The 27,892-nt window shown below is 38.3% G+C and overlaps 1 protein-coding gene and 2 long non-coding RNA genes across 10 annotated transcripts in view; 1 reads left to right on the forward strand and 2 right to left on the reverse strand.

The window, feature by feature from the left end:
* The window catches only part of SLC12A7 (solute carrier family 12 member 7), a 297,083-nt gene that overhangs the window by 169,160 nt on the left and 100,031 nt on the right, over positions 1 to 27,892 (forward strand). The window contains exon 1 of one of the 8 annotated variants that reach the window (XM_056824332.1): positions 20,983 to 21,331. The exons of 4 other annotated variants lie outside the window; for them this stretch is intronic. In XM_056824332.1, coding sequence (XP_056680310.1) covers positions 21,295 to 21,331 — 37 coding nt within the window. In that variant the 5' untranslated portion in view covers positions 20,983 to 21,294. Of the gene's footprint in view, positions 1 to 20,982; positions 21,332 to 23,335; positions 24,050 to 25,277; positions 25,351 to 27,892 lie in introns of those variants that run through there. 3 more of the 8 variants (XM_056824331.1, XM_056824333.1, XM_056824330.1) reach the window with 3 other exon arrangements.
* LOC103103183 (uncharacterized) lies at positions 1,815 to 23,520 on the reverse strand. Its single transcript, XR_464032.2, has 3 exons — positions 23,421 to 23,520; positions 21,218 to 21,289; positions 1,815 to 2,148 (listed from the first exon to the last, which is right to left on the reverse strand). It is a non-coding gene; the product is annotated as an uncharacterized LOC103103183 (long non-coding RNA).
* Positions 23,946 to 26,863, reverse strand: LOC130458478 (uncharacterized). The gene is made up of 2 exons (XR_008917815.1): positions 26,405 to 26,863; positions 23,946 to 24,239 (listed from the first exon to the last, which is right to left on the reverse strand). It is a non-coding gene; the product is annotated as an uncharacterized LOC130458478 (long non-coding RNA).

The raw sequence follows: 27,892 nt of genomic DNA on the forward strand, positions 1-27,892 counted from the left end.
CCTATGTGACCTTGGGAAGTTTACTTCATCTATCCTGGGTTTTAGTTCCTTGTCTGTGAAATGGCAGAGCGGAACCAGATTATCCATAAGATTCTTTTCAGCTCTAATTCTCTAATTCTATGACATCAAGAAAGTGCACACCCAAAAGATATATTCATTACAGTATAGGGGAGGGAAGGGACTGGGAGTATTTTAGTCATTCATCAACTGGAAGTCTAGGAATTAAGACCAGATTATTTTCCACTCCTTTTCAGATTAAATTAGAAGGAGAAAGTGCAAAAGCAGGGATTGATTTTTTTTAATTGCTTTAACTTTATGTAATATTTTGAATTTTTAAATGGGTTAAGTAGATACTTCAATCAAAAAAAATCAATACAAAGTAAGTAAGCTCCATTAAGGGGCAGTAAGGCCACATAAGTAAGTATGAGGGCTCAAAGGTCTGTCAACTAATAACCATCCTTTTTCTGTTTCAGAACCTGAAAGCACATGCGTTTAATGCTTAAGTGTATTCCCTTTAAAAATATAAACAACACAGGGATTAAAAAACATTTAGAAGATAGAGAACATGTATCTCCAAGGCTGGCTTTAGGTTTTCTTTTTTAAAAAACCCTTACCTTCTGTCTTAGGAATAATACTATGTTTTGGTTTCGAGGCAGAAGAGCAGTAAGAGCTAGGCAAGGGAGGTCAAGTGACTTGCCCAGGGTCACATAGCTAGGCAGTGTCTGAGGTCACATTTAAACCCAGGACCTCCCATCTCTAGGTCTGGCTCTCAATCCACTCAGTCACTTAGGACCTGTGGTTTTTCTTTTCCTTTTAAACCCTTACCTTCTCCCTTAGAAATAATACTGTTTTGCTTCTGAGGCAAAAGAGTGGTAAGGGCAAGGAATTGGGGACTAAGTGACTTGCCCAGGATCTCAGAGTTAGGAAGGGGCCTAATCTTAGATTTGAAGCCAGATTCTCCCATCTCTAGGCCTGGCTTTCAATCTACTGAATCACCTAGCTGCCTCTCACCTATGGTTTTTCTTAAAGAGATCTAGGGAGCTAGGTGACTCAGTGAATACTTCCTAGCTATGTGTACCTGGGGAACTCGCTTGATTCCAGTTGCCCTTACTGTGCTTCTGCCTCACAACCAAGTCAGAAGGTAAGGGTTTTTAAGAGGGGGGAGGGAGAGGGGATGGGAGAGAGATAGAGAGGGTGAGGGAGAGAGAAGGAAGAGTGAGGGGAGAGAGAGAGAGAAGAGAGAGGGAGGGAGAGAGAATGAGAGAGAGGGAGAAAGAAAGGGGGGAGGGAGAGGGAGAGAAGGAGAAAGAAGAGAGGGGGAGAGGGAGAATAGAGAGAGGGGATGGGAGAGAGGGAGAGAGAGAGAGAGGATGGGGGAGAGAGAAGGAAGAATGAGGGGAGAGAGAGAAGAGAGAGGGAGGGAGAGAGAATGAGAGGGTGAGGGAGAGAGAAGGAAGAGTGAGGGGAGAGAGAGAGAGGAGAGAGGGAGGGAGAAAGAATGAGAGAGAGGGAGAAAGAAAGGGGGGGAGAGGGAGAGAAGGAGAAAGAAGAGAGGGGGAAAGGGAGAATAGAGAGAGGGGATGGGAGAGAGGGAGAGAGAGAGAGAGAAAGGGAGGAAGAGAGAGAGAGCTAGAGGGAGGGAGAGAAACAGGGAGAGATGGGGAGGGGGAGTAGAATCATTGCATTGCCACTTAGGGGGAGGCTTAATTCTGTCAATTACAAGTTTGTTTAATTTCGACATAATGCTTTCCTGTTGGAGTTCTTGAGGGCCTAGAGTCAGGATACAATCTGCCTTCCTTCCAAATTAACGCCTTCCTGCCTCCCCTCGCCTCCAATAGTATCAGATAACTATGCTTCGATATATACTGTCATGAATACATCTTTTTCCTGGTCTGGGGAAAGCACTCTCCTTGGAATCCTAGAAGGACCAAAGGCAAAGGCACATTGGACTAAATGTGCTCAGAGAATGCCATTATTCTCTTAAATGGATTTTTATTGCTCAGACTAACCTCAGGACCTGGCAGCTTCAGGCTGGTGGTGATTTTCTGGGCTGCTGGTTGCAAAGGTTACTGTCTTTTCTGGACTGGCTCCAGAGGAAGTAAAAGGAGGAGGAGGAGTTGCAGCAGAAATGCCCTTTCCCCAAATACCCTAGAAGAGGAAAGAGAGAAATCCTGTGCGGCTTGGGAAGACTGTTGAAAGATCTTACATCATGATAATGGAGGCCTAATTTGGGCCCACTGTATTTCATTTGATACGCTTGTAATGTGAGATGGGACAAGGAAAGGGCAATGTAATTAGGAGCAATACATACCAAAGCATTGGAATAACTCACTATTTGATTTTGCTGAAATGTCACATTTGAAATGCTTTTTGGAGACTTATGGAAATGATACAAGTGAGCTGGGGAGAACATAGGGAGGGAATTGATCCAGGCCTGGGGAAAGATTTGGTTTTTAGAAAGGATAGATTAAAAAAAAGAGAAATAAATATGAGATATATACAATTTTCAGAGTTATTTCCCTCACAAGTACCCTGTGAGGCAGATATAGTACAAATATTATGATTCTTATCTTTAAGGTGAGGGAACTGGGTGGCTCAGTAGATTGAGAGCCAGGCCTAGAAACAGGAGGACCTGGTTCAAACCCGGCCTCAGACACTTCCCAGCTGTGTGACCCTGGGCAGGTCACTTAACCACCATTGCCAGCCCTTACCACTCTTCTACCTTGGAACCAATGGCACAATTTGGAGAGATGAGATAGAGAAGAGGAAATGTGGTATTGAGGAGAGACGTAATGAATTTGCCATCAGAAGTCCTCTGTTTCTGGCTCATCTCCTTACCAGATGTGTGACTGTCAGTGTGTTTGAACCTCTTTTTCCTCTACTGAGTGAGAAGTAATAGCTGAAGATGAGAGTACAATTTGTATTATTTTCTCAGTATTGTCTTGATTAAAAAGCCTTTTGCAAACTTGGGAGTTCAGTGTTTAAATAGCTACAGTCTAGAGAAGGGAGGGGGGAATAAGAATTTATATAACATCCGTTATATCTCGTTTAATCCTCACAACAGCCTTGTGAGGTCAGTGCTGTTATTTATCCTCGTTTTACAGGCGAGGAAATTGAGGCAAGTGTGGATGAAGTGGTGATGTGCTCAGGATAACATAACTAGTAAGTGTCTGAGGCTGTATTTGAACTCAGGTCTCCCTAACTCCAGGCTCAGTCCTTTATCCACTGAGCCACCTAGCTGCCTTTAGCAGTCTCATCCAGTGGTGTCAAACCAAACTAGGGATGGATCTCTGTGGGCAGCGTATTAACTTAGAAAAATCACATTAATAGTATGTCGTACTTTTATTTTATTGAGCACTTCCTGAGTATCTTTTAATCTGGTTCAGCCTACTGGGCCGAGGGTTTTTCTCCCCAGATCACTTCCTATGTCTCCCACAGCTTGGATTCAGAATTCCTTCTTAAGATATTTTCAACAGGTGTCCAACCAGACCTCTGACCGCTAAATGACAGGAAACTCAGTAACTCATAAAACAGCCCATTGTATTGTTGCTTTACTTTCCCTTTTTGTTAGTCAATTTTTTTCTCATTGAACCATATAATACCTTTGACAATCCAGTCCCTGTGAGCTTGGACTACCTCTTAATGGCCCAGTCAATTCTGACTAGAAATAAGAGTTTGGAATGGTAAAGTTTCCTCAACAGGCGTTTGCTCTGCTGGTGAAATCTGAGCTCTGGACAATAACAACTAAAACAATGGCTACTATTACAACTGGCATGTAGCAATTAGTATGTGCCAGGCACATAATGGTAAGTGCTTTGCTGTACAGCTATTATCTCACTGGATTCTCAGAATAATCCTGGGAGGTAGATGCTATTATCTTCATTTTTTTCAGTGGAGGAAACTGAGGCAAAGTAGGACTTAAGTGACTTGCCCCGGATCACACAGCTAGTAAATGTCAAAGTTCAGATTTGAACTCTGGCTTTCACTACTCTGAGACACTCTTCATTGTTTCTGATCCAGCTCTTAATTTTAATAGACTTAACTATAATCCTCGATTGATGCCTTTACCTGTCTTAAAGAAATCAGTCATGTTCTCATTCTAACTTTCTCTCTAGGCTAAATATTTCTAAAATGTAGTTTCAACTATTTCTTTTACGATTTGAATCTCCCTTATCCTATTCCTGGAGGCCACCCAGCTTATCTATAACCTTTTTAAAATATGATGCTCCAAAACATGTTTCAGAAGTGATCCGCACAGGATAGCTTTTCTGGATAATTTTCATTTTTCTTTTCCATACTTGCATGTCAGTATTTTAGAACCAACAGCCCTGTCTGCTAATGGAAAGCTTCAGTGGAACCTTTGTACCTGAAGTCACTATATCCCTCTGGTTGGATCTCATAACTTGATGATGCATAGCACCCAGAAAAGATAACATTCCTAAATGATGATGCTTAGCACCCAGAAAAGATAACATTCCTAAATGGTGATGCTTAGCACCCAGAAAAGATAATATTCCTAAATGGTGATGCTTAGCACCCAGAAAAGGTAATATTCCTAAATGATGATGCTTAGCACCCAGAAAAGATAATATTCCTAAATGATGATGCTTAGCACCCAGAAAAGGTAATATTCCTAAATGATGATGCTTAGCACCCAGAAAAGGTAATATTCCTAAATGATGATGCTTAGCACCCAGAAAAGGTAATATTCCTAAATGATGATGCTTAGCACCCAGAAAAGGTAATATTCCTAAATTATACTTGAACCTGGCAAATTTAAAAAAAAAATTGTGTTTCAGTTTATATTCTCTACCAATGGAGATTTTGTGGGGAAACATGGTATGATCTTGTTACAGCCGTCTTTTTAGATTAGAAACCAGGTGAGGGGGCAGCTGGGGAGCTCAGTGGATGGAGAGCCAAGCTTAGAGATGGGAGGTCCTGGGTTCAAATGTGGCCTCAGACACTTCCCAGCTGTGTGACCCTGGGCACTTGACCCCCATTGCCTAGCCCTTACCACTCTTCTGCCTTGGAACCAATACACAGTACTGACTCCAAGACGGAAGGTAAGGGTTTAAAAAAAAAAGGAATAGGTGATTTTACATGGAATTTCTCCTATTACATAATTAGTTTTCCCATCTAAATTGTGGGTTTTTTTCAGTTATATGTATCTTTATCAAAGTGCTGTGTGTTCTTGGTCTGCTGATATCAGCAGTGATATCAGCTGTGCCTTTTGATTGCCCCTCATCTCAATCAAGACCTAATCGGTGTCTGGTTAGCTTCGTTGACTCCATGATTCATTCCACAGTCTTAGCCCCATAGGAGTAAGAGTCCATCCCCACAAAATAGATTCTTCATCATCCCCTTGACCAGCCTTTTCAGGTGGGTACTGCGGATCACCAGTGGAATAGAGATGGACCGTGAGCATGCAATCAGTAGCAACCGCAGAAGCTACCATCCATTAAAAACAAAAGTTTTCATGGTTTGTTTAGGCGTGCTTTCAGCATGGGGTAATCCCCTCTTTGGTAACATGGGCCTCTCGCTTCTAGCCAGTTGAATCTGCAGGGAGTGTCAGGGATGGCTGCTAAGGGGCCATTCCCTGAAAAGGCACCTTTAGCTTTATCGTTAAAGTTAGAGCTAAGGTTCATAAAAGGAAAAATGACTCAGGCCTAGGGGAAAGGACAATCCCATTTGGCTCGCTTGACTCTTCTAACAGGACCGAGGAAGGGTGAGGCAAATAGCTTCTCAATTGTGCTGAGAATTTAGGGCCGTGGAGCCGACCTCCCTCTCCCCACTCCGTCGTGGGTGGCAGTGAGAGGCCCACGCCAGACAGCCTTCAGTTAAAACCTCATCAGCATGCCAGTCAGTTCCCAGTCGTCTCCGGCTCTCCTCTTAGTTCCAGTCCTTCCCACTCTGTCCCAGCAGCCTGGGAGTACTCTGGGAAGAGAGTAGGGAGCAGCACCCAAAGATGAGGCCTGCGCCCCGGCAAGGGCTGCCTGCCAGTCTTCTCCATGACTCTCGAAGTGGAATCTCTTCCACGTTCTCTTTTGCACAAGTTTTCCAAAAAGTCAGCAAACTGGTGAATTCTGGGGCCATCTCTTCGGCCATCACATAGTCCGGCATCTCTGGCAACACTACCTGTGTGGTAGCCCAGCAGTGGGTTACTCGTGGCTTCACTTTTCTCCGCCTCAAAGTAAAGGTGGGAGGAGAGCTCTGGACAGAAGTCAAAACTTGGCGCTTTACTTCAGGGGTAGAGAGGGAGGACAGTCACAGGAGTGAATTATACCCTGGGGCTGAGGTCAGAAGTTGGAGCAGCGCAGTGAGTGTACAAAAGAGGCTTTTTGGTCTTGGTTTTTAATATCTTTTTATGTTAGCTGAGTAAGAGAGAGGCTGAGATTATAGGAAACAACTGAAATTTAGGGACAGAAAGCTGTGCTGAAGGGCTTTGTGACAGATTTAAGTTTTACTTTTAAGATAAAAAGGAAAAAGAGACAGTTTAAAATTATTATACTTAAGATTAGTGAGAAAGGTACCAAATTGTACTTAGGTATATGCTTTAAACTTGCTTTGTGTTTTGTTTGTTTGTTTTTAATAGTCAATGGGGGTAAAGTGACTTGCCCAGGGTCACACAGCTGGGAAGTGTCAGAGGCTAGATGTGGACCTAGGACTTCCAATCTATAGGACTGGCTTTCAACCCACTGAGCTCCCCAACTCCACACCCCCGCCTGCTTTGTGTTTTAAAAGAATAGTAATTTTAATTGTTGTGTATACTTAGTTTTTTGTTTTTTTTTTTAAAGAGAAACAATTGAATAAAAGCCAAATATTCCTTTTAGTTAATCACACTTGACTGCTGATATCATAAGACCCTAACTGAAGACTCACCTTGCAGGGCAGGAAAGGGAGAATGGCATGATGTTTTAAGTCCAGAGAATACAGGTGGGAATTAGGAAAGGATTAGTGTGAGGAATCAGGAATTTATGTAAATTATTAACAAGTGCAAAATGTAACAAATACAAAAAATGTAAGATAGTGGCTGAAGAATACAGGTTTGAAGGATTCCAGATTTCTCATAGTATCTCTACCTTTTGGTAGATGGTCTTGGAGAATGTTGACAAATTAATCATCTTCCTCCTGGTGTTATTTGAGACTTTGTGAAATGTTGATATTGAATTGGGGAGACTAGAGACGAAAGGAGTTTAGGAGTAAGCTGGCCAATTGTGTGGTGGTGAAAGTTTAACTCAACTGTACTTTATATATAGACTCTAAATAAATCTTTGTTCGCTAAAAGAGGAAATAATTTGCTAAAGTGAATGGAGTGAAGATTTTCCCACACTACAATAAATAGTAGGAAGTATGATTCACAATTCACAACTCCACCAGCAATGTGTTAATGTCTTTAAAGTATTATGTCATGGGTGGGATGGGAAAACACAATGTATTCCAGGGTGAGAACTTTGAAAGAGAAACTCCTTTTTCTCATGCTCTTGGGTAGTGGTGACAATTAGAAATGGAATACCTAGGAATACTTTTATTTTTGGGAATTACCTTGAGTCTGCTTTATTCAAAGGAAGCAATTTCATTGATGAAGTCATTTCAGTATGATCAGAAAAGATGAGCTTGTTACATGGCTGCAGAGATATTCTTATAATAGCAAGAAAATCCTAGAAAATAGCAAGGAAGATCTCTAGCATGTTGGGAAATTGACTATGGTAAATTTATGAGAAGTCCAAAGGCAAGGTACAGGAATGACAGGCAAGCTGGATGATTTGATGGAACTCTAATGGGAGTGTGAGAAATACACAGCATTCCTAGTTCCTCCATCATTGAACTGAAATGCTAATGCAGCCTAATGAAGTTCCTTTTTTAAACTCCCGGGCACAATTTATTTCATAGGCAAGCCCCCAAATCTTGCTTAGGGCTTTGCATATGGTAGGCTTTTGTTTTAGATTTTTAATCTCTTTTAAAAATATTTTTTATTATCTTTAAAGATGTCTTTTATTGATATCTTTCATTTCTTTATATACCTAGATTTCCATTTGTTATAGTAGGCTTTTAATCATCATCAAATTGCTAAATGTTTATTAGAAGAGATTCACAGGAGAAGTCTTTAAACTTTCATGATAGGGGAAGATACTAACAAGATCTTTTGAGAAACTAAAGATGTCTTTATTTTTTTTTTAAACATAACTACTTAACCAGAACTTGTCTTTCTAATACCAAAATATACTAGTATACTTGTGGAACTCATTTGGACAAAGCAATAACCTTTTCTTCTTTTAACTAATTTTTATGACATGTGGATATGATTGAAATTTAGGTTGTCCTCTACTATATGGATTTTCATATGAAAGTGGAGGCTGAGTCCTGGAATAATGAAACTTGTCCAGTTGTTGACTATGCTATCCATTGCTTTTTCTTGGCCAAGATATTGGAGTGTTTTGCCATTTCCTTCTCCAGTGGATTTAAAGCAAACAGAGGTTAAATAACTTGCTCCATGGTCACATAGCTAGTACATACCTGAGACTGGATTTGAACTCAGGCATTCCTGAATCCAGGCCTAATACTCTATTGAGCCATCTAGCTGCCTGTTTTTAAACCCTTACCTTTGGTCTTAGAATCAGTACTAAGGGGGGCAGCTGGGTGGCTTAGTGGATTGAGAGCCAGGCTTAGAGACAGTAGTGATTCTTTTTTTTTCCTCAGAAAATTTTATTTAGTCAATTTAGAACATTATTCCTTGGTTACAAGAATCATATTCTTTCCCTCCCTCCCCTCCCCCCTTCCCCATAGCTGACAATTCCACTGGGTTTTACGAAATGTGTCCTTGATCAGAACCCATTTCCATATTGTTGGTATTTGCACTAGGGTGTTCATTTAGAGTCTACATACTCAACCATATCCCCTCGGCCCATGTAATCAAGCAGTTGTTTATCTTCTGTGTTTCTGCTCCCACAGTTCTTCTGAATATGGATAGTGGTTTTTCTCATAGATCCCTCCAGGTTGTTCAGGATCACTGCATTGCCACTGATGGAGAAGTCCATTACGTTCAATTGTGCCAAGTGTATCAGTCTCTGTGTACAATGCTCTCCTGGTTCTGCTCCTTTCGCTCTGCATCACTTCCTGGAGGTTGTTCTCCATGGAATTCCTCCACTTTATTATTCCTTTTAGCACAATAGTATTCCATCACCAACATATACCACAATTTCTTCAGCCATTCCCCAATTGAAGGGCATCCCCTCATTTTCCAATTTTTTGCCACCACAAAGAGCACAGCTATGAATATTCTTGTATAGGTCCTTTTCCTTATTATCTCTTTGGGGTACAAGCCCAGCAGTGTTATGGCTGGATCAAAGGGTAGATATTCTTTTGTCGCCCTTTGGGCATAGTTCCAAATTACCCTCCAGAATGGTTGGATCAATTCACAACTCCACCAGCAATGAATTAGTGTCCCTACTTTGCCACATCCCCTCCAGCATTCATTACTTTCCTTTGCTGTCATGTTAGCCAATCTGCTAGGTGTGAGGTGGTACCTCAGAGTTGTTGTGACTTGCATCTCTCTAATTATAAGAGATTTAGAACACTTCTTCATGTGCTTATAAATACTTTTGATTTCTTTATCTGAGAACTGCCTATCCATGTCCCTTGCCCATTTATCAATTGGGGAATGGCTTGATTTTTTATATAATTGATTTAGCTCTTTATAAATTTGAGTAATTAAACCTTTGTAAGAGGTTTTTATGAAGATTTTTTCCCAGTTTGTTGCTCTAAATCCCTTATAATTGGAGAAATGCACAGCCATATCACCTAGATTGCCATATAATTGGGTATAATAGTTTTTAATGATTGCCTTAATTTCCTCTTCATTAGAGGAAATTAAGACTTCACCAAGTCTCCCTTTTCATCTCTGATACTGTTGATTTGGTTTTCTTCTTTCATTGACAGTAGTGATTCTAAGACAGAAGGTTTAAAAAAGGTTTAAAAAAAAAAGAATCCATACTAAGTATTGGAAGATAAATGGAAAATAAATAAGGGCTAGATGATGGGGGTTGTGACCTGACCAGGGTCATATAGGTAGAAAGTACCTGTGGTTAGATTTGAATCCAGGACCTTTATTTCTATGGCTCAACCCTCCACTGAGCCATGTAGCTACCTCTTAAGGAAACAGTACTTTATGTGTCTACTGTTTGTATGGCACTGTGCTTAGTCAGGTCCTTGGAATATAAAAAAAAATGAGAAAATCCCTGCCCTAAAGGAGCATATATTTTAATAGGGGTAGGACAGGAGGAGGAAAAGGAATACACGTGAATGTATATATTTTTGTGTTTATTATGTTACATATGTGTATCTATATCTATTATATATGTATGTGTATATGTATACACACACACACACACACACACACACATACTCAATCAATTAATAAATTTGGTATTTGCCAGGCTCTATGCTAAGTTTCAGTGGATACAAGAGCTAAAATAAAAAAGAGCCCCTGCCCTCAAGGAATTTATAATCTAATGGAGGAGACAACCAATGGATATATAATATATAAAGCATTCTCTATGCAGCATAATTAGAAAATAATCAAATGAGGGAAAGCAATAGAATTTTGAAGGGTTAGTGAAGGCTTCCCCCTAGGAAGGTAAAATTTTAGTTGGAACTCTGTCTCTGTCTCTCTCACTCAGGGCAAAGTGATTTCAAGAGGGAGAATGTAGTCCCCTAGGAATCAGGGAAGACTCTGTACATCCTTGAGGGAGACAGCACCTGAGGGACGTTAGGCACTGAGTTTCCAAGCTGTTAAGTGGTCAGTAACTGAGCTGAGCAGGCAGATAAGGGCCATTAAATATGCATCTGGAGATTTTATAAAAAAAGATTACTGAAAGGAAGCTATTGATCTCACTAAAAAAGTATCAAATTGTTTTGAAAAAAGTCTGACATGATCTTCTTCTGTATAATTGAAAATCTGTTACCCTAAAGGGGAACTATATTTCCCGAGAGCCCACTGACTTCCTGCCATTCTGTACTTCCTGTAGACAGGGAATAAATGTCCAGTCCGCCTCTTATTTTGACATGATGCAGCAAGTGTAGTGGTAAGCTAAGCGCGGGGGATTTTAAATGGGCTAATCAGCCATGGGCACGTGGTTCTTATTTTGTATCTTCTTTAGTCCTTGATTTCTAATGATCATTTAATAAACATCAAAAATATAACATTTTTACTATTAAGATATAATTTTAATTTTTACACTTCAGAACCTATAATTATCAACCTGTGAAATTGTTAAATGATGTTTTCAAGTTGACCTCAATCAGTGCTTGACTACAGTGCTTTCCTTTGACTTTTGAGTTTCTGTCCAAGGGAAATCAACAGTATACTTTCTTCCTGTTATTTTTCTGAATAAAATGAAATATTTACATTTCTGAGGTTTTAGCTATTCATGGGTATGTGGTTTTGTCAGTTTAAAAAAAATCTTAAACCATACATACCTCTTGCTAAAGGTCTATTTGTTTTTTTGATTTGCCATAATAATAAAGTGTTATCTCCACACTCGTTTGTTTTTATTTATTTTAAAACCTTTACCTTCTGTCTTAGAATTGAGAAATACTGATTCTAAGGCAGAAGATTGGAAAGAGTTTTAGGCAATTGGGTTTAAGTGATTTGCCCAGGGTCACAGCTAGAAGGCATCTGATTAGATTTTTTTTTTAATCCTTATCTTCTGTATTACAATTGTCAACAGGGAATCTAGATGTCCCCAAACTTGTAGCTTAGACAGATTTAGTGATTTTAGTTCAGGTTTGACCCTGTTCCTGTGAGAATCCACCCTGAGGGGAATCTCAGGTTTAACAATGCGCTTTAGATGGGGACTAAGCCCTAACTGAAGCTGAGTGACTCTTCTAGTCTCCAAAGTCTTTCCCAATATATGACACCCTCCATCCCAGGATGAGGATCAAATTCAAGACCTTCAGCTTTCGAGACTGACAAGCTGCCTACTGTGCCAAAGAGTCACTTGGGCAAGTTTTGAGAGCAGACAAGATGGTATGGTGTGCAAGTTTTGAGAGCAGACAAGATGGTATGGTGTGGGATCAAAGATACATGTAAAGCGGTGGGGATGAGGGCAGCAAAAATGCTCAATGGTTAGAGAGCCAGATCTGGTGATGGGATATCCTGGGTTCAAATGTGACCTCATATACTTCCTAAGTGTGTGACCCTGAGCTAGTCACTTAACCTCCATTGTTGATCCCTTCCACTCTTTTTTTTTTTAAACCCTTACCTTCTGATTGGAATCAATACTGTGTACTGGTTCCAAGGCAGAAGAGTGGTAAGGGCTAGGCAATGGGGGTTAAGTGACTTGCCTAGGGTCACACAGCTGGGAAGAACCCAAGACCTCCTGTCTCTAGGCCTGGCTCTCAATCTACTGAGCCACCTAGCTGCCCCCTTTGATCTGACTTGAACCCAGAACTTCACATCTCTAGATGTGAGCCATCTAGCTCCCTATCCTTAGTACTTTAACAAATTACCTCTATGTACCCCCCAACCCTCTACCTTCTGTCTTAGAATTGATACTAAATATTGATTATATGATAGAAGAGTGCTAAGGGCCAGGCAGTGGTGATTAAATCACTTGCCCAAGGCCGTATAGCTAGGAAAGTATCTGAGATAACATTTGAACCAAGGACCTCCCATCTCCAGACCTGGCTCCCTATCCACTGAGCCACTTAGCTGTATCATTGTGTACCTGATGTACATTCCATCCTAACCCTTTCATTGCCACCTTCATTTAAATGTGGAAATATTCAGAATCTGGGTACCTTCATGTCTATAATTTGGAGGAAGTGGTGTCTTTGGAGTTTATAAAAAATACTGAGATGTGAGACCCTGACCAAATAAGAAACAGAATGAGAAACTTCCAAACTGAGAAGAAACTTAGGACTTCCTGCTTCCTTATGCCAGCTTTTTAGAGGAGAACTTTTATTTCTTTGGATTAGATCAAGTTCTTTGGATTTCTTTCTTTAGGTTAGATTAGATTAAGTTCTTTGAACAGATCATTAAAAACCATTGCTCTCCTAGAGATGCTTTGTCAAAGTGAATTTAGTTGAAAACAGCAGTAATCTATTACAAAAAAACCCCCAAAACCCTCAGTCCCCCCAACAACACCAAAAAACCAGGCGGAGGCTAGTTCTGATATATTCTCTCAGCTCTTTATGCTTCAGTTGTGACTGAGGTTTCTGTTTGGTAATAGATATGTCATAAAGGCAACTGGTAACTTGGGTGGCAGCTTTCTTTTGCAACTGTACCAATCCTGATGAGAGTTCTTTGTTTCCATCTTAATATTTCTCAATATCAGCTTTGCAGCACATTCTAGATTTCTGTAGAAGCTGTTCATTACAGGTTATATACTAGAGCAAGAATGTGTGAAGTGAAGTATTGTGAACTTGTTTGCCCCATTTAAAATGCAAGTCAAGTATTTTTTTTTAATGATAGAATATAAATTATCAAGCAAATAAAAACAGCAATGCTGAAATTAATTGTTTGTCCCAAGTTTCCTGGTAAATTATAAGTGTTCTTCCTTCCTTTCAAAGAAGACCAATGACATCACAGGGTGATGTCTTGACTTGTGTGTAAATTGAATTTAATTGAGGCAGAGTTGCACAAAGTCCTCAGCCTCCTCAATTTCAGTTATCGAGTCATTCACTCTTCCCAAGTCATCCAGGTCCCATGGCAAGACACAAGTCAGGATGCTGCTGTAGTAGATGACCTTGTTGTCTTTGATGTCTGACCAAGCTCCAAGCTTTCCCAGCATCTACTTCAGCTGCCTTATTGACTTTTAGAACAAATTGTTCTCATCGGATAACATCCCCTCTTGCTCTCCCCTTTACACCCATACCTTCTGCTTATTATTGATATTGAGTATTAATTCCAAAGCAGAAGGTGGTAAGGGCTAGGCAGTTTGGATTAAGTGACTTGTCCAGGGTCACACATTAGGAAGTATCTGAGGTCAGATTTGAATGCAGGTCCCCCAGATCTGTTACCTAGCTGCTCCCTTCCTGTCCTTCTTAATTTCTTCTTGCTTAATTCATATTTATTCTTTGTATAATTTGCTTTGTATATATTTCTTTGCATGCTCTCTTCTTCATTAGAATGTAAACCCCTTGAAGGCAGGGATTATCTTTTGCCCTCTTTTGGTTAACCCAGCATTTAGCACAGTGCCTAGCAGCTGGCAACAATAACATTATTATTATTTATTTATTAACAATAAATGTTTTTGTTGCCTGTCTGCCTTGTCCCATTACGTATACTCCTCAGGATCACATAAGCAGATGACAGAAATAAAAAACAAGAACAAAGCTCCCTGAATTCTGAAAGTGTCCACTAGCTGTCTATAATTTAAAAAATAACATGGTATCATGAGTGATAAATCCATTGTGTAGATTTTTTGCATGTCTCAGGTTACCTAATTTCCTTGGAGCTATTATTTCCAAGACTAATATTAGGTTCTTAACTTTAGGTTTGTGAAAGTTTTGAAAAAGCATTTTAACAATATTTTCAATATGATTGGTTTCCTTTGTAACCCTACAATTTTATTTTATTCATTTAAAACCATTCTGAGAAACTGTTCATAGGTGTCATGAGATTGCCAAGGGGGAGTCCATAGCATAAATAAATTAAGAACTATAAAATTGGGGACAGACTAGTTGTTCCTTCAAGGAAATTGAAAAAAAAAATCTTTATAGGACTGAAATGGAAAAAACAAACAAACAACACATCTGTCTAAATATCATAAGTCTAGAGTCCTTGTTTTGCTTTTAACCACAAGACTGTCAAGTGAGCTAGTTGGTTCACATCCCTAAGCAACTTCTTCCATAAAATGGGGTTTTTTAAATTCTCTGTGCATCGACTTTTCCACTTAAATCTTCATGCACAAGTGTCTTTGTGCACAAAAATACACAAAGTCAATCGTCATCCTCTGTTATCGAGAGACTGCTACACACAAATTTGAAAATGACTACTTGTCAAAGTGCCATAAAGTGTCAATGTAATAAAAAAGTAAAGCATAGTCTGATGAATTTATTATCTTTTTTTAAACTAAGAACTAAAGGAAGAAACTTCTGATTTGCTGACACTTGTCTAATAACTGTCTTTGTAATTCATTAGTAGTCAATAAGTGCCAGGCACTGTACCAAATGCAAAGATAATGGTAGTCTGCTGCCCATGACTTTGTCCCACTGGGCAAGTTGGAATTCCATTGAGATGGAACTGATTTTCTGATGCCCTTTTAGTGTCCTGAAACTGGAGGTTTTCTGTTTTTTCTCCCACATTTTTTTCCTGCTTGATGGTTTAAGAACAAAAATTAATTCCCTCACATGCACCAAAAAAGGTGACAAATGCTTCACTAATAATTCTGTTTACGTTAATGGGTCATTGTACTAGATTCCATTAACTGCTGGTATTACAATTCTCTTTTTCACATACTCAGACCTCCTTTTAGTGAGGAATCCAAGGTTCTGACCAGAATATCTTTGTGTATTTGGGTAAGACAAATTGCTTAAACCTTGGAAATAAAAAGAGTTTGCTTTGGGAACTAGCTTATGTGCTATCTTTTAGATAAAAGTGACCCTTCATATGAATGAGTGAATGAATGAAACATGAATTAAGTGCTTAACCTGTGTCTAGTACTGGGTTAAGAAGAAAATACAAGCACACAAAAAAAGGACAGATTCTGTTCCAAGGAAGCATGTAGGAAAGGGGGGGGGGGTACCAGGGTAGGAGCTAGATTAATTTCTTGATTCTACGTTATTATCTAGCATAATCCCTTGCACACAGGAGCTGAGTGCTCACAGTGCTTTCTGTCTTCCTCCTAATCCCCCAAACTTCCTGTGGCACCCCCCCCCCCCCATCTTCAGTCTTGGTATCATTTCTAAGACAAGAGAAGAGCAACAAAGGCTAGGCAGTGGGGGTTAAGTGAGGGTCACGGAAGCATCTGAAGCCAGATTTGAGCCTAGGTCCTCCCTATCCACTGTGCTACCTAGCTGCCTTGAGCTCACTACTTTTCAAGACAACTCTTCCATTTATTGCCACACTAGTTCTTCCTGGGTTTTGGAACAAAACCTGCCTCCTCCTAATTTCTTTTATTGGTCTTAATTCTGCCCTATATATACATAAATCTAATTGCTCTTCTTTATGCCAGCCCTTTGAAAATTTGGCAGCTGTTGTCAAGCATCCTCTGTTTCTTCAGATGTGTGCTTTGGTTGTCATGGTTCCCAGATTATTACCCTCCCATTTTTCCTCCTTTGGACTGACCTTAATTTGTTTATGCTTTTCTTTAAAATGTGGTACCAGGGGGCAGCTGGGTGGCTTAGTGGACTGAGAGCCAGGTCAGGATTTGTGGCCCTGCACAGGTCACTTAACCCCAATTGCCTTGCCTTTACTGCTCTTCTGCCTTAGAATGGATACTTTGTGTCTAAGAAACAAGGCAAAGTTTTGTTGTTGTTGTTTTTTAGTGGCATCAGAAACTTGAATACTGTATCAGTGTTAGCAACATGTCAGTTGTCACCCCCTTTCTGTACTTATTCAGTTGAATTTTTCTGAACCTACATGCAAAACTTTAAACCTAGTTAAACTTCATATTTTTTTCCTGTATGATGTTCTAGTCAAGTGAACAAGTATTAAGCACCTACTATGTCCTAGGCACCTACCAAGAAAGGCAAAAAGTAGCTTAAAAGGAGATCATATAATCTAATGGGGTGGGGTTGAGATAGCACACAAACAACTACATACCATCAAGCTACAAATTGTATCTGATTCTGTCTCCCAGATTTGGAGTTTTATTGATCAAGATACTGGAGTGGTTTGCCATTTCTTTCTCCAGCTCATTTGACACATGGGGAACTAGGCAAAGTGACTCGCCCAAGGTCACTCAGCTAAGTGTCTGAGGCCAAATTTGGACTCCCAAGGATTCTTCCTTCTTTCAAGCCCGCTGCTTTATCCCCTGTGCCACCTAGCTACATGCAGCTTATAAAAGGGATCAGGAAAGAGACTTTTTTTTTTTGATGTTCTATTTTTTTTAGCTTGCTTTATTTTCTTTATTTACATTAATTTAGAATTTTTTCCATGGTTACATGATTCATGTTCTTCCTCTTCCCCTTCCCCCCCCCTCCCGGAGTCAATGAGCAATTCCACTGAGTTTAACATGTTTCATTTATCAAAATCTATTTTTATATTATTAATATTTGCACTAGAGTGATCATTTAGAGTCTACATCCCTAATCATATCCTCATTGAACCATGTGATTGATCATGTGTTTTTCTTTTGCGTTTCTATTTCCACAGTTCTTTCTGGATGAGGATAGCTTTCTTTCTCATAAGCTCCTCAGAATTGTCCTGGATCTTTTCTACTAGTGGGGAAATTCATTACATTCGCTTGCACCAGTGTATCAGTCTCTGACAGTCTCTGTGTACGATGTTCTCCTGGTTCTGCTCCTTTCACTCTGCATCACTTCCTGGAGGTTGTTCCAGTCTCCATGGAACTCCTCCACTTTATTATTCCTTTTAGTACAATAGTATTCCATCACCAACATATACCACAATGTGTTCAGCCATTCTCCAATCGAGGGACACCTCCCCTCTCCCCCCATTTTCCAATTTTTTGCCACCACAAAGAGCACAGCTATGAATATTTTAATACAATATTTAGATAAGAGACTTCTTGAAGAATGAGGTTTAAAGGAATCCTGTAGTTGGAGATAAGAGAGGACCGCATTCCAGGTGTGGTAGAATAGTTAGCTAAAATGCCTGGAGATAGTAAGTCTCTTCTTTGAGGAGCAGCAAAGAGATTGGGCTACTGAGTCCTTGGAGGGCAAGTTAGATATAACAAAATGGTAAAGATGGGTTCTGAAGAGCTTTAAAGGCCAGACAGAGGTATAATGGAGAAACTGGAGTTCCTGGGAAGGGGAAGAGGAGGAGAGTGGTGACTTGGTCAGAATTAAGAGCTTTTAGAAAGATCACCTTGAAGGCTGAGGTGGGGAGAACCAGCATTCTGGAATGTTTGTATTTTAAAACTTTTAATTTCCATCATTTAGTTTATAAACTGACTTCAGCTTGGAGCCTTTAGCATATTTGACAAATCACTTTTATGTGTCTTTGGACAAAGTCTTATTTATGGCAAGCAAATTGAAAAACCTCCCACTAGGTTGTCTGGGAGCTTAAACTTATTGATGCATTCAATAAGATAAGAATTGTAAATCATCTTGGACTCTTTCCACATTGTTTATTCTTTAGAGTCCATTTGTAGAGAAGTCAGCTGGGCACAGGCACCTTACTGAGATGACCTTACCTAGATCTCTGTATTAGTGGGGCAGTAGTGCTACTGAACCCATTTTTATGGCCAAGCTATTAACATTTTTTAATAACTTGTTGAAATGTCTTCGGGTTCCTACTAAAAAAGTTTGTATATTATCATTGGGAGGAACCCTTTAAATCAAGTGAGGAAGGGTTAAACCATATTTAGCCTTGGTAGTTACCTTTCTTTTAAACCCTTATCTTTCATCTTAAAATTATTAATTAATATGTATTGATTCCAAGACAGAAGAGGACAAGGCTACAGGAGATAAGTGACTTGCCTAGGCAGCTAGGAAGTGTCTGAGGTTGGATTTGAACTCAGGGCCTTCCATCTCCAGGTCTAACTCTCAATCCACTGAGCTGCCCTTGCTGGGTTCCTTTTTTAATCAGAAATAGTGCTAGAAGCCAGCAGGTTTTGGGAATGAATGAATATATATATACATATATATATATTTCTGACATGTTTAAAAGCTGGCTAAATTAATAGGAACCTGTTATATGAGGAAGAAGAGGTAAGGGTTTGTGGTGAGCAGAAACTGAGTAGTAATATATGATAGCAATACAATAACAGATATGTAGCTATATATGAATGTATATATGCTAATAAATTAATGTGTATATTGTAATATGCATGTGTATTGAACATGTATATTTGTGATACAAATTATATTAATCTCATGTATCCTGTGCTTGTACTATATATTATTCATGTATTATACATACATAGCTATACATATTCTGTTTATCTTTTTTTAAAATTGTATTTCTGATAGTAATAAATAGAATCTAAGCTCTGGACAGTTTGTTCTTTTCCTCATACTAATAATGTATGTTTGAGACAAAATAGTAATATTTTGAATATGTATTACATTTGCATCATATTTTATTATAGATGTATCACATTAAGCATGAGTATATTATAATTACATATTTATATGTCTATTCATATACACATAGAATATGCATAAATATAATCCATTTATAGTAAGTTTTATACATTATCTGATAGTTTCTGGAAACCATTGTTTTTATGTTAATACAGTAATAGAAAGATGTAATTATATTTATATATATACACTAATGCAACAATATATACATGTGAAATATTTGCATTACATATTTTGTATCACATGGTGTCTGTTCATTGGACACTATATGCATGTTTTATATATTGTATACATATGTACATGTTCCATATGTAATCTATCTATCTATCTCTTATAGCAGTAAATAGTCCAAACTCTGAAAATTTTGTTTTTTCTAATAAAACTAAAACTTGTCAGTCAATTCATAATATTTATTAAGTGCTATTACATTCCAAACACTGTGCTAAGAGCTAGAGATTCAAAGAAAGGCAAAAGAGAGTGCCTATCCTAAAAAAATCTAGTCTTATATGTAAAACAATGTGCAAATGCTTATGTGCAGACAAGGTATTTACGGGATAAATTAGAAATAGTCCACAGAGGCATAAGGGGGATAGCTGGGACTTACAAGAAGCCAGGCATGCTCTATATAACATTTTCTCATGTTTATCAGTACTATCCCATTTACCATCTGACTGGCCTGGGAAAACTTGGCTTTCAGTCTAAAAAAAAAGGTTATTAAGCAGTTAACTGTGTTGAACAAAACGCCTTGTTTATATTATTCCATTTAATCTTCACCACTGTCTTGGGAGGTGGGTATTGTTATTACCTCCATTTTATTTATAAGGAAACTGAGCCTGGGAGAAAGCTATTGACCTTTCTAGAGTCACACAGCCAGTGAGGGTCTGGGGCAGGATTTGGACAGTAGCATTTAAGAGATCTTCAGGCATAGGTTGTAGTAATGGAGGAACCACCACTATTACTGCTAAGACATTCTTTGGAAGCATCCTAAGACATTCTTTGGAAGCATAGTTGAGTTTGGGTTAATTGTATGTACCATCAAAAGAAGTGTTGCAATGGCAGAGGTCTTAGAGCATGATTTTCAGGGCACTGAGGACCAGCACAGTTATTTATGTTTTCCAAAGATGCACACATTCAGAATTTGGGACACAGCCCAGAGTTTTGGAGTGTGTTCTTGCTGTTTGTGTAAGGGTAACTGAGTAGAATGAGTAGACTGTAGGAGGAACCAAATCCTTCTCTGAGGGACTAAAGTAACAAAAACACGTGATGATTGCTCAGTTCTGGATATTTCTGTAATCCTGTGATTGAGGCTAAGAGATGAATTTTGTTAAGTGTTAACGTAAGGCATACTTTGGTGGTTGCTCATTGTAGCAATAGTTGTTCAGAAGAACAACCCATAGAAAGCCGTTTCTGCATAAGTGAGATTCTTGAGTGCCATATAGCTTAGGGATAAAATCACTGTCATTTGTTAGTCTTAGAGTGGGGGGAGTGAAGGGGAGGAATGATGTAAAGTATTATATTTAATCCTGTGCACTTTTACTTATACCTAGGATTAAAAAACCTAACCCACAAGAATCCTGGTGAAACATATTACAGATAATAGTGTAGCCATTAGACAAGATTAATTTCCCTCTTGTACTTTTCCCCTAATGTGCCTGCCTGCTGGCTCCATGCTTCTTTGGGACAAAGGCTTGGGTGGAGGGGGCAGTACCTCCAGTTATCTGGGAAGCCTCGTGTTGGTACATGAAGACACCTGATCTTAGCTATTTAGGCCCTCCCCTTATCTATCACTGATGATTATCCCACTACTTAATTCCTTTGGAGTGTCTTACTGTTGCTGCTGTGGGGGCAGTGCTGCTTAGGTTTCTGTGCCATGTGTCTGGTTTAAACTGCCTGCATCCACCCCTGATGGACTTGCCTTAGGATTATCTACCACAATTCACTATTACTAAAAAGAGTATTTGAGGACGTGCAGGCAAGTAAGTGGGGGCAGCAGTCTGTCACTCACCATCCTTGCAGCAATCACTGAAGAGTCAGGATTTCTCTTTCCTCATCTTTTTTGAAAAATTTTCTGATCTTGCTGTGATGAATGAAAATGATAACGAAAGAGAGGCAAGCCCAGGTGAGTTATGGTGGTTTTTTGGGGGGGGATTTGTCTTCCCCTTCAATTATCTTTTTTTTTTAATAACTAGAAAGGACCCTGCTATTCTTGTTCCCATAGGTGGATAGCTACTGTATTGTGTGCATTCATAGATTTTTTTTTTGTTTCTAGAAAACTTACTGATGAATTAAAGAACTTAAGTAGTTGGCAGTAGTTTCCCCCCCTCAATTTAGCATAAAATGAGCATTTTATGCTTTTCCCCCCCAGTATTTGCAGATGCTAAGGTTTTATAACTGTGCTATATGAATCCTTATGTAAAAGGATTTAGCGATGGCTTAAATGCTCCTGCGTTTCTTAATGGAAGTGGATCCCCCCAATAAAACAAAACAAAACTCTTTTCAAAATACATTTATTGGAATTTTTCCTGATTTCATTTAAATTTATTTATTTTTTATTTTTTTTTTCCATTTGAATTAGTTTATTTAGTCAATTTAGAACATTATTCCTTGGTTACAATAATCACATTATTTCCTTCCCTCCTCTCCACCCACCCTTCCCACAGCTGATGAGCAATTTCATTGGGTATTATTTGTGGCCTTGACCAGAACCTATTTCCATGTTGTTGATGATTTCATTTAAATTTAGGAAACAAATTTCAACCGAATGTCTTAATGGTTGACTTTTTATGGGAGAACAGCTCAAGGAACACAGTTCTCCACATTTCAAATTTATTTATTTAATTTAGGATATTTTCCCATGGTTATATGATTCATGTTCTTTCCCTTCTCCTTCCTCCATCCCCACACCCAAGAGCTGATGAGCTATTCTGATGAGCTATTCCACTAGGTTGTTTTACATGCATCATTGTTCAAAGCCCATTTCCATATTTTCTCTACATTAAAAAAAAAAAGTGTCTTAATATTTAACTTCAAACTCCTATGACTCTTACAGGATTTGGGTTTGTATGTTATCATACATGTAACCATGACCTAAGATTGCTTTATTGTATCTAGTATCAGATAGATGTCAGCAAAGTATGAAATGAATGGATGAAATTGATTGGTTTTTCTGCTGTTACTTTAATTTTCTCCCTTTTGGCTGGTGGGATGGGCAAGCTAGTTTTACTTCTTAACAGTATATAAATTACTTACTTTAAGATAGCTGCTGAATAATCTAATACCCTTTTCTCAGCTGAGTTCCTGAAGAGTTAACAAAATAATCCAAAGCTTCTTATCTTTTTTTTAAAATTCCTTTATCTTTTCCTGTAAAAGACAACTCCCTAAAACTTTAAAGTTGCAAAGCAGGTGTTCATCCATACTATATTTCCTTGCTCTGGGGTTCCCTATACCAAACTACAGATCAAGACCCTACCTTCCCCTTAAAAAAGTAGTTCCAAACAATCTAAATTCCTTCTCTTCTTTCTGTCCCCTCCTTTTATAATCTAGACAGTTTAATGGAAGGCCCACAGAATCTTGCTTTTGGAACCTCAAAAATGTGTTTGGTTTAGGGGCACTTAAATATAAACTACATGGAGAAGTTACTGGGATTTGGTTTTTTATTTAAGCTATTAAGATCTTCCCATATGAGAAGTAAGAAGCCAGAATTAGTTTTATGAATGTGAATTACCATAAGTTATCCCAAACTTTGATTTATGTGTATCTTCCCCTTATGAATTTGATATTCATGTGAAATATGTACTTGCATCCCTCCCCCCCCCTTTTTTTTAATCCCATTCTTATCAAGGGTCTGGGGCAACTTGTTGGGAGGTAGAGATAGCATGGTGTAAGAGAACTAGTATTGGATTTGGTGTCTAAAAGAGTACCTGTATTAGTTTGAATAGCTCCACTGATGCTAGGCTTGACCCGTTTTGAGTATCAGAGAGCATCAACTTCTTTTGAGTGTCAAATTTTTTATTTCTAAAATGGGGATACTGTAGTTCAGGGGTATGCTGGAGCCAATTCAGGAGTTCATTGGAAATAAACAGAAACTACAAATCAGGTTCTTTTTTTTTTTCTTTTGGTGAATTGTGTAAATTATAGAAAGCTTATAGGGGCAGCAAAGTAGTGAAGTAGATGGACATCTAAGTTCAAATTTACCCTCAAATACTTACTAGCTGTGCAACCCTGGGCAAATCAACTCGATCTGTCTTTGAGAAGGAAATGGTGAAAGACTTTAGTATCCTTGCCAAGAGAACTTCATGGACAGTATTGGCATGCTGTATGCCATGAGGTCACAATGAGTTGGACAGTACCGAGTGACTGAACAAAGAAAGTGACTGAAAATGTGAAAAATATGGGTTAAACTGAACAGTGGGTCCTGCTTACATTTTTGGTTTTGGAAAGCCACTTATTATCCAGTATATCTCGTATATTTCTGCTATCTCTTCCTGGAGATAGAACCATGAGAATATGCTTCGAGCCCTTAAAGTGCTCATATAAATGTAACGTGTAATGATGATGAGATAATAATGTAGAAATATGCTTTGAGCTACTTTTTAGGGAAGAAAGGTACCAATTAGTCCAAAGTACATTATTTTTAACTTCAGTTTACTCTTTTTTTTTTTTAAACTTATGTCTAACTTCTGCTTTGGTACTACAATTGAAAAATAGCTGAATTTTTAGTCTGGAGACCTGGGTTCATGTTTAGTCTTTACTACTTGCTGCCTTTGTGAACTGGCAAATCACTTAACCTCTTTGGGATACAATGGCCTTATTTGTACAATGGGGAGATTGTACTAAGGTAGGTAGTCTTCAGGGATTCTTCCAGTTCTCAATCCATGGTTGTTTTTCGAAACCAGTGGGACATGAAGAATGGTAGTGGCTCCTGTCCCACCACCTCAGTATTCAGCCAGAAAAACTTTGTTTCAGAGGTGGAATTGATTAACTTAGGTCTGTCTGTGAAGGTCTTGGTGCCACAGGGTTATGGAATTCTAGGGGGTTAGAGGTGAACAGAATTCAAAATATAATATGACACAACACAAGAAGTTATGTAGCATGTTATACATAATAGAAAATATGTAATGAATAATATAATGTAGAATATATTATAAAATATGACATAACTTATTAGTCACAACAACTTACTCTCTAAGTCCCTAAATTTAGTAACATTATTAGCATAACATTGGTGTCACCTCTACAGGAAGAATTGGTCATTTTAGTAACATTAGTAACATTAATTCTGAATACATAGGATAAATTAGCCTTGACTTTTATAATGAGTTTATTCTATCAAGTGTTAATGTAGATGGGACCTCAGCTATCATAAATAGTTCAGTGTCTTCATTTAACAGTTGAGAAAGTTTACTTATAAAACAGGCTATGACTTGACTCAAGTTCCTGGAGGGTGGTAGAGTCAGGATTCAAACTCCCTTTAAATTCAGTGTTCTACCCCTACCCTCGGGTATATCACATTGCCTTCCCTCATACAGACACATAGAGATATAGATTATGCATATGAATTGACTTTATCCTTTTGGCACCACTTTACCCCAGTCATCTTGTCCTTCAGGATGTTCAATTTGGATTCTTCCTCCTTCTCCACTTATTTTTAGTAAAATATCAGTACATTATTATTAGATTATGAAATTCTTACTATACTGGTCACTGAAAAGTATATATATAATATTGGACTTTTTCTTGCTGATTGTGCTCCCTTGGAGTATAATAGTAATAATAATAGTAATGTATCTGTATTATTATTATTATTATTATAAATAATATAATAATCTATGAAACTTCTAGTCTATGTACTGTTTGTTTTTTATATACAGTAATTTATACAGCTGATGATTATCACAGAATCAGAGAAGAAATCTCAAAAGTCATATAGTCCAATTCCACATCAGACAAGATTGTCTTCTTTAACAATGAAGAAGTGGTGGTCAAGCAAGACCTTTAGTAGAGGAAAAACCTGTTCTAATTATTAACAAGATTTTCCTTTAAGCCAAGTATAAATCTGCTTGTTCTCAGGTGCTCCTAGTATGGTCCTCTATAACCAAACACAGTGCCCAACCTCTTCTACGGGACGGATTTTCCTAGGTGAGCACTGCTCTTAAAACATTCCTGTTTCTTTAAATTAACCCTCATGCAGCATGATCTCAATTTCAGTTGCCTTCTGGGGTACACTGAATGCTCTCTATCTTATTGATCTTCCCAAATTGTAATGCCTAGAACTGAACACTAATAACTAATAACTCAGGATGTCCCTTTGATTGGACAGAGTAACTTTCTGGTCCTGGACACTTGTACTGTTAATGCAGCTTATGATTACTTGAGCTTTTTTGCCCATGGTATTCATCATACTCTTGGTTCATTGAGTTTGTGCTTTGCTAAAATAGCTGTCTTTTTTAAAAATTACATTTCATATTTTTAAATCGCATTCTGATTTCTCTCCTTACCTCCCCCTTTTGTTGAGATTTAAAGAAAAGTATTCCTTCTTACTAATATGGATATAAGCCAAACAAATTCCCATATTGAACATGTCTAGACAAGAAGGCCTCCATATACAATCTGAGTTCAGCAACTCTTGCTTGTCCTATGCCTTTTTTTCATATAAACAGCCATCTTGAATCTTATTGGCTTTATCCATTTTAAGTTCAACCTATTGATCTAGCCTAAAAAAAATTCTATCCAGTTTTAGCTGGTTGATCTTTTTTTTATCTTTACTGCCCATTATGTTATCCTTCCTTACTTTGCTATCTATACATTTTGATATGCTTGCCATCTGTGCCTCTAAGCAGAAAGATGACAAAATCTGCATACAGCCAGTTTCAGATTCTTGGGTCACCCTTCAAGAGACTTAATTCCAAGATAACATCACCCAGCCCCAAGGCTACTTTGGTTCTGACCATTCATCCAGATCCATTTAAATGTACTTTTTCTAGTCTACTGTATGCAACAAGACCAGATAGAGTTCTTGATTTTGTCAAATGGTTTCCCAAAATCTAGCTAAATGATACAAGCTCTGTTCAATCTGTCTCATAATCCTAACTAAATAGGAAATGAGATTGGTTTTATATGACTTGTTTTTGATGTAACTTCTTTGCGATCACTGTTTTCCTTTTCTAGATAGTCTTTTTTTTTAAACACTTACCTTCTGTCTTAGAATTGTCTATTGGTGCCAAAGGCAAAGAAGCAGTAAGGACTAGCCAACTGGAATTAAATGACTTGCCTAAGATCTCACAGGTAGGAAATGTTTGAGGCTTAATTTGGGACCTTCCATTTCTAGGTCCAGTTCTCAATCCAGTGAGCCATCTTAACTGCCCCCTCTAGATATTCTTTCACCATCCATTGATTTGTTGATAATATTCCAGTATTTTGCCAATAAAGTCAAGCCCAGTTGCCTTTGCAGATTCCACTTTCTTTGACAATGGGAACAATATTTGACTTTGTCCCAATCTGTAGGACTTCTAAGTCTTCATAATCTATCAAGAATCACTTAGTCCTCAGTGACTCATCTCTACCTCTTTCAGTTCCTTCCTTTAAGGACTTAATCTGAGTAGATTGACCCTAGACTCTTCTAGAGCAGCTAAGGGTTGGTTCTGTTACACTAGTCCTGCTTAGCTTCTGTTTCAGTTCCCTCTGAACCATTTCTGTTGTGTCATTCCTAGTCCAAAGGTCACTGTTAACTGAGAAGCAAAATAAAAGTTGAACAGCTCTACTTTATCTTCCCTTTTTGTTAGCTTCATCCCATTCATCCTTTTCTGAATTCCTCTCTTTTGATCATTTTCTTTCACCACTACAACTTGACTCATGACTTATCTGATAAACTTTGAGGAGTTGTTTAAAATTCAGAGTTAAATGATCTTCCTCCTTTAGGCAGCTAAAAGGATTTAGAGGCATTTTCAGTATAGCTTGACAGAAAACAGTTGGAATTTTTAAATATTTTTAATCTTTTATTTTCCTTGCCAACTTCAGGGGATTTTGAGGCTCTTGCCACTACTATTCTTACAGGACTATACTTCCATATACTTGTTTCTATCTTTTTTTACTCATCTTTGGGGGAAAAATTAATGGGTTTGTTGTGTAGTCTTTAGACGAAAAACTTTAGGGTTCAAGCACAGGGCCTGGCACATAGTGGTAAATACTTAAATTTTTTGTAATTCAAAGAAATAACTCATAGAACCAAAATGAGACTATGTTTCTATCATTCAGTCACCTGCTTCTGGATTTCCTTGTAGTTTTTATAAGTCTCTGGATTAGGGGTAGTTGGCAATTTTTGATTTAGAGTTTGCATTGAAAATCCAGACAGAAAGCTCTTGCCTTACATTTTGCTAAAGCTTCTGAGAGGCATGGGAAGATATAACAAGCATGTATAAAGACTTTAGAGAACAGTATTCTTACAGTTCAGGTCCTGATTTTCCTTGACTTGACAAAGATGAAATGTTTGAAGAAGTGAACAAAAGGATTGTAAAATTAACACAAGAACTGTAGCTAGAAGTGGATGAGAATGATGTGCAGGAGTTGATTAAGTCTCATGGAGAAGAACTTTAGAATGAGAACCCGATTGAGATGCTAGCCACAAAGATATCAGAAGAAAGAAGAGTTTGAGATCAGAGATCAAACCAGAAAGGTTCAGGAT

The sequence above is a fragment of the Monodelphis domestica genome, chromosome 3 (genome assembly GCF_027887165.1).
Source record: "Monodelphis domestica isolate mMonDom1 chromosome 3, mMonDom1.pri, whole genome shotgun sequence".
Classification (NCBI taxonomy): domain Eukaryota; kingdom Metazoa; phylum Chordata; class Mammalia; order Didelphimorphia; family Didelphidae; genus Monodelphis; species Monodelphis domestica.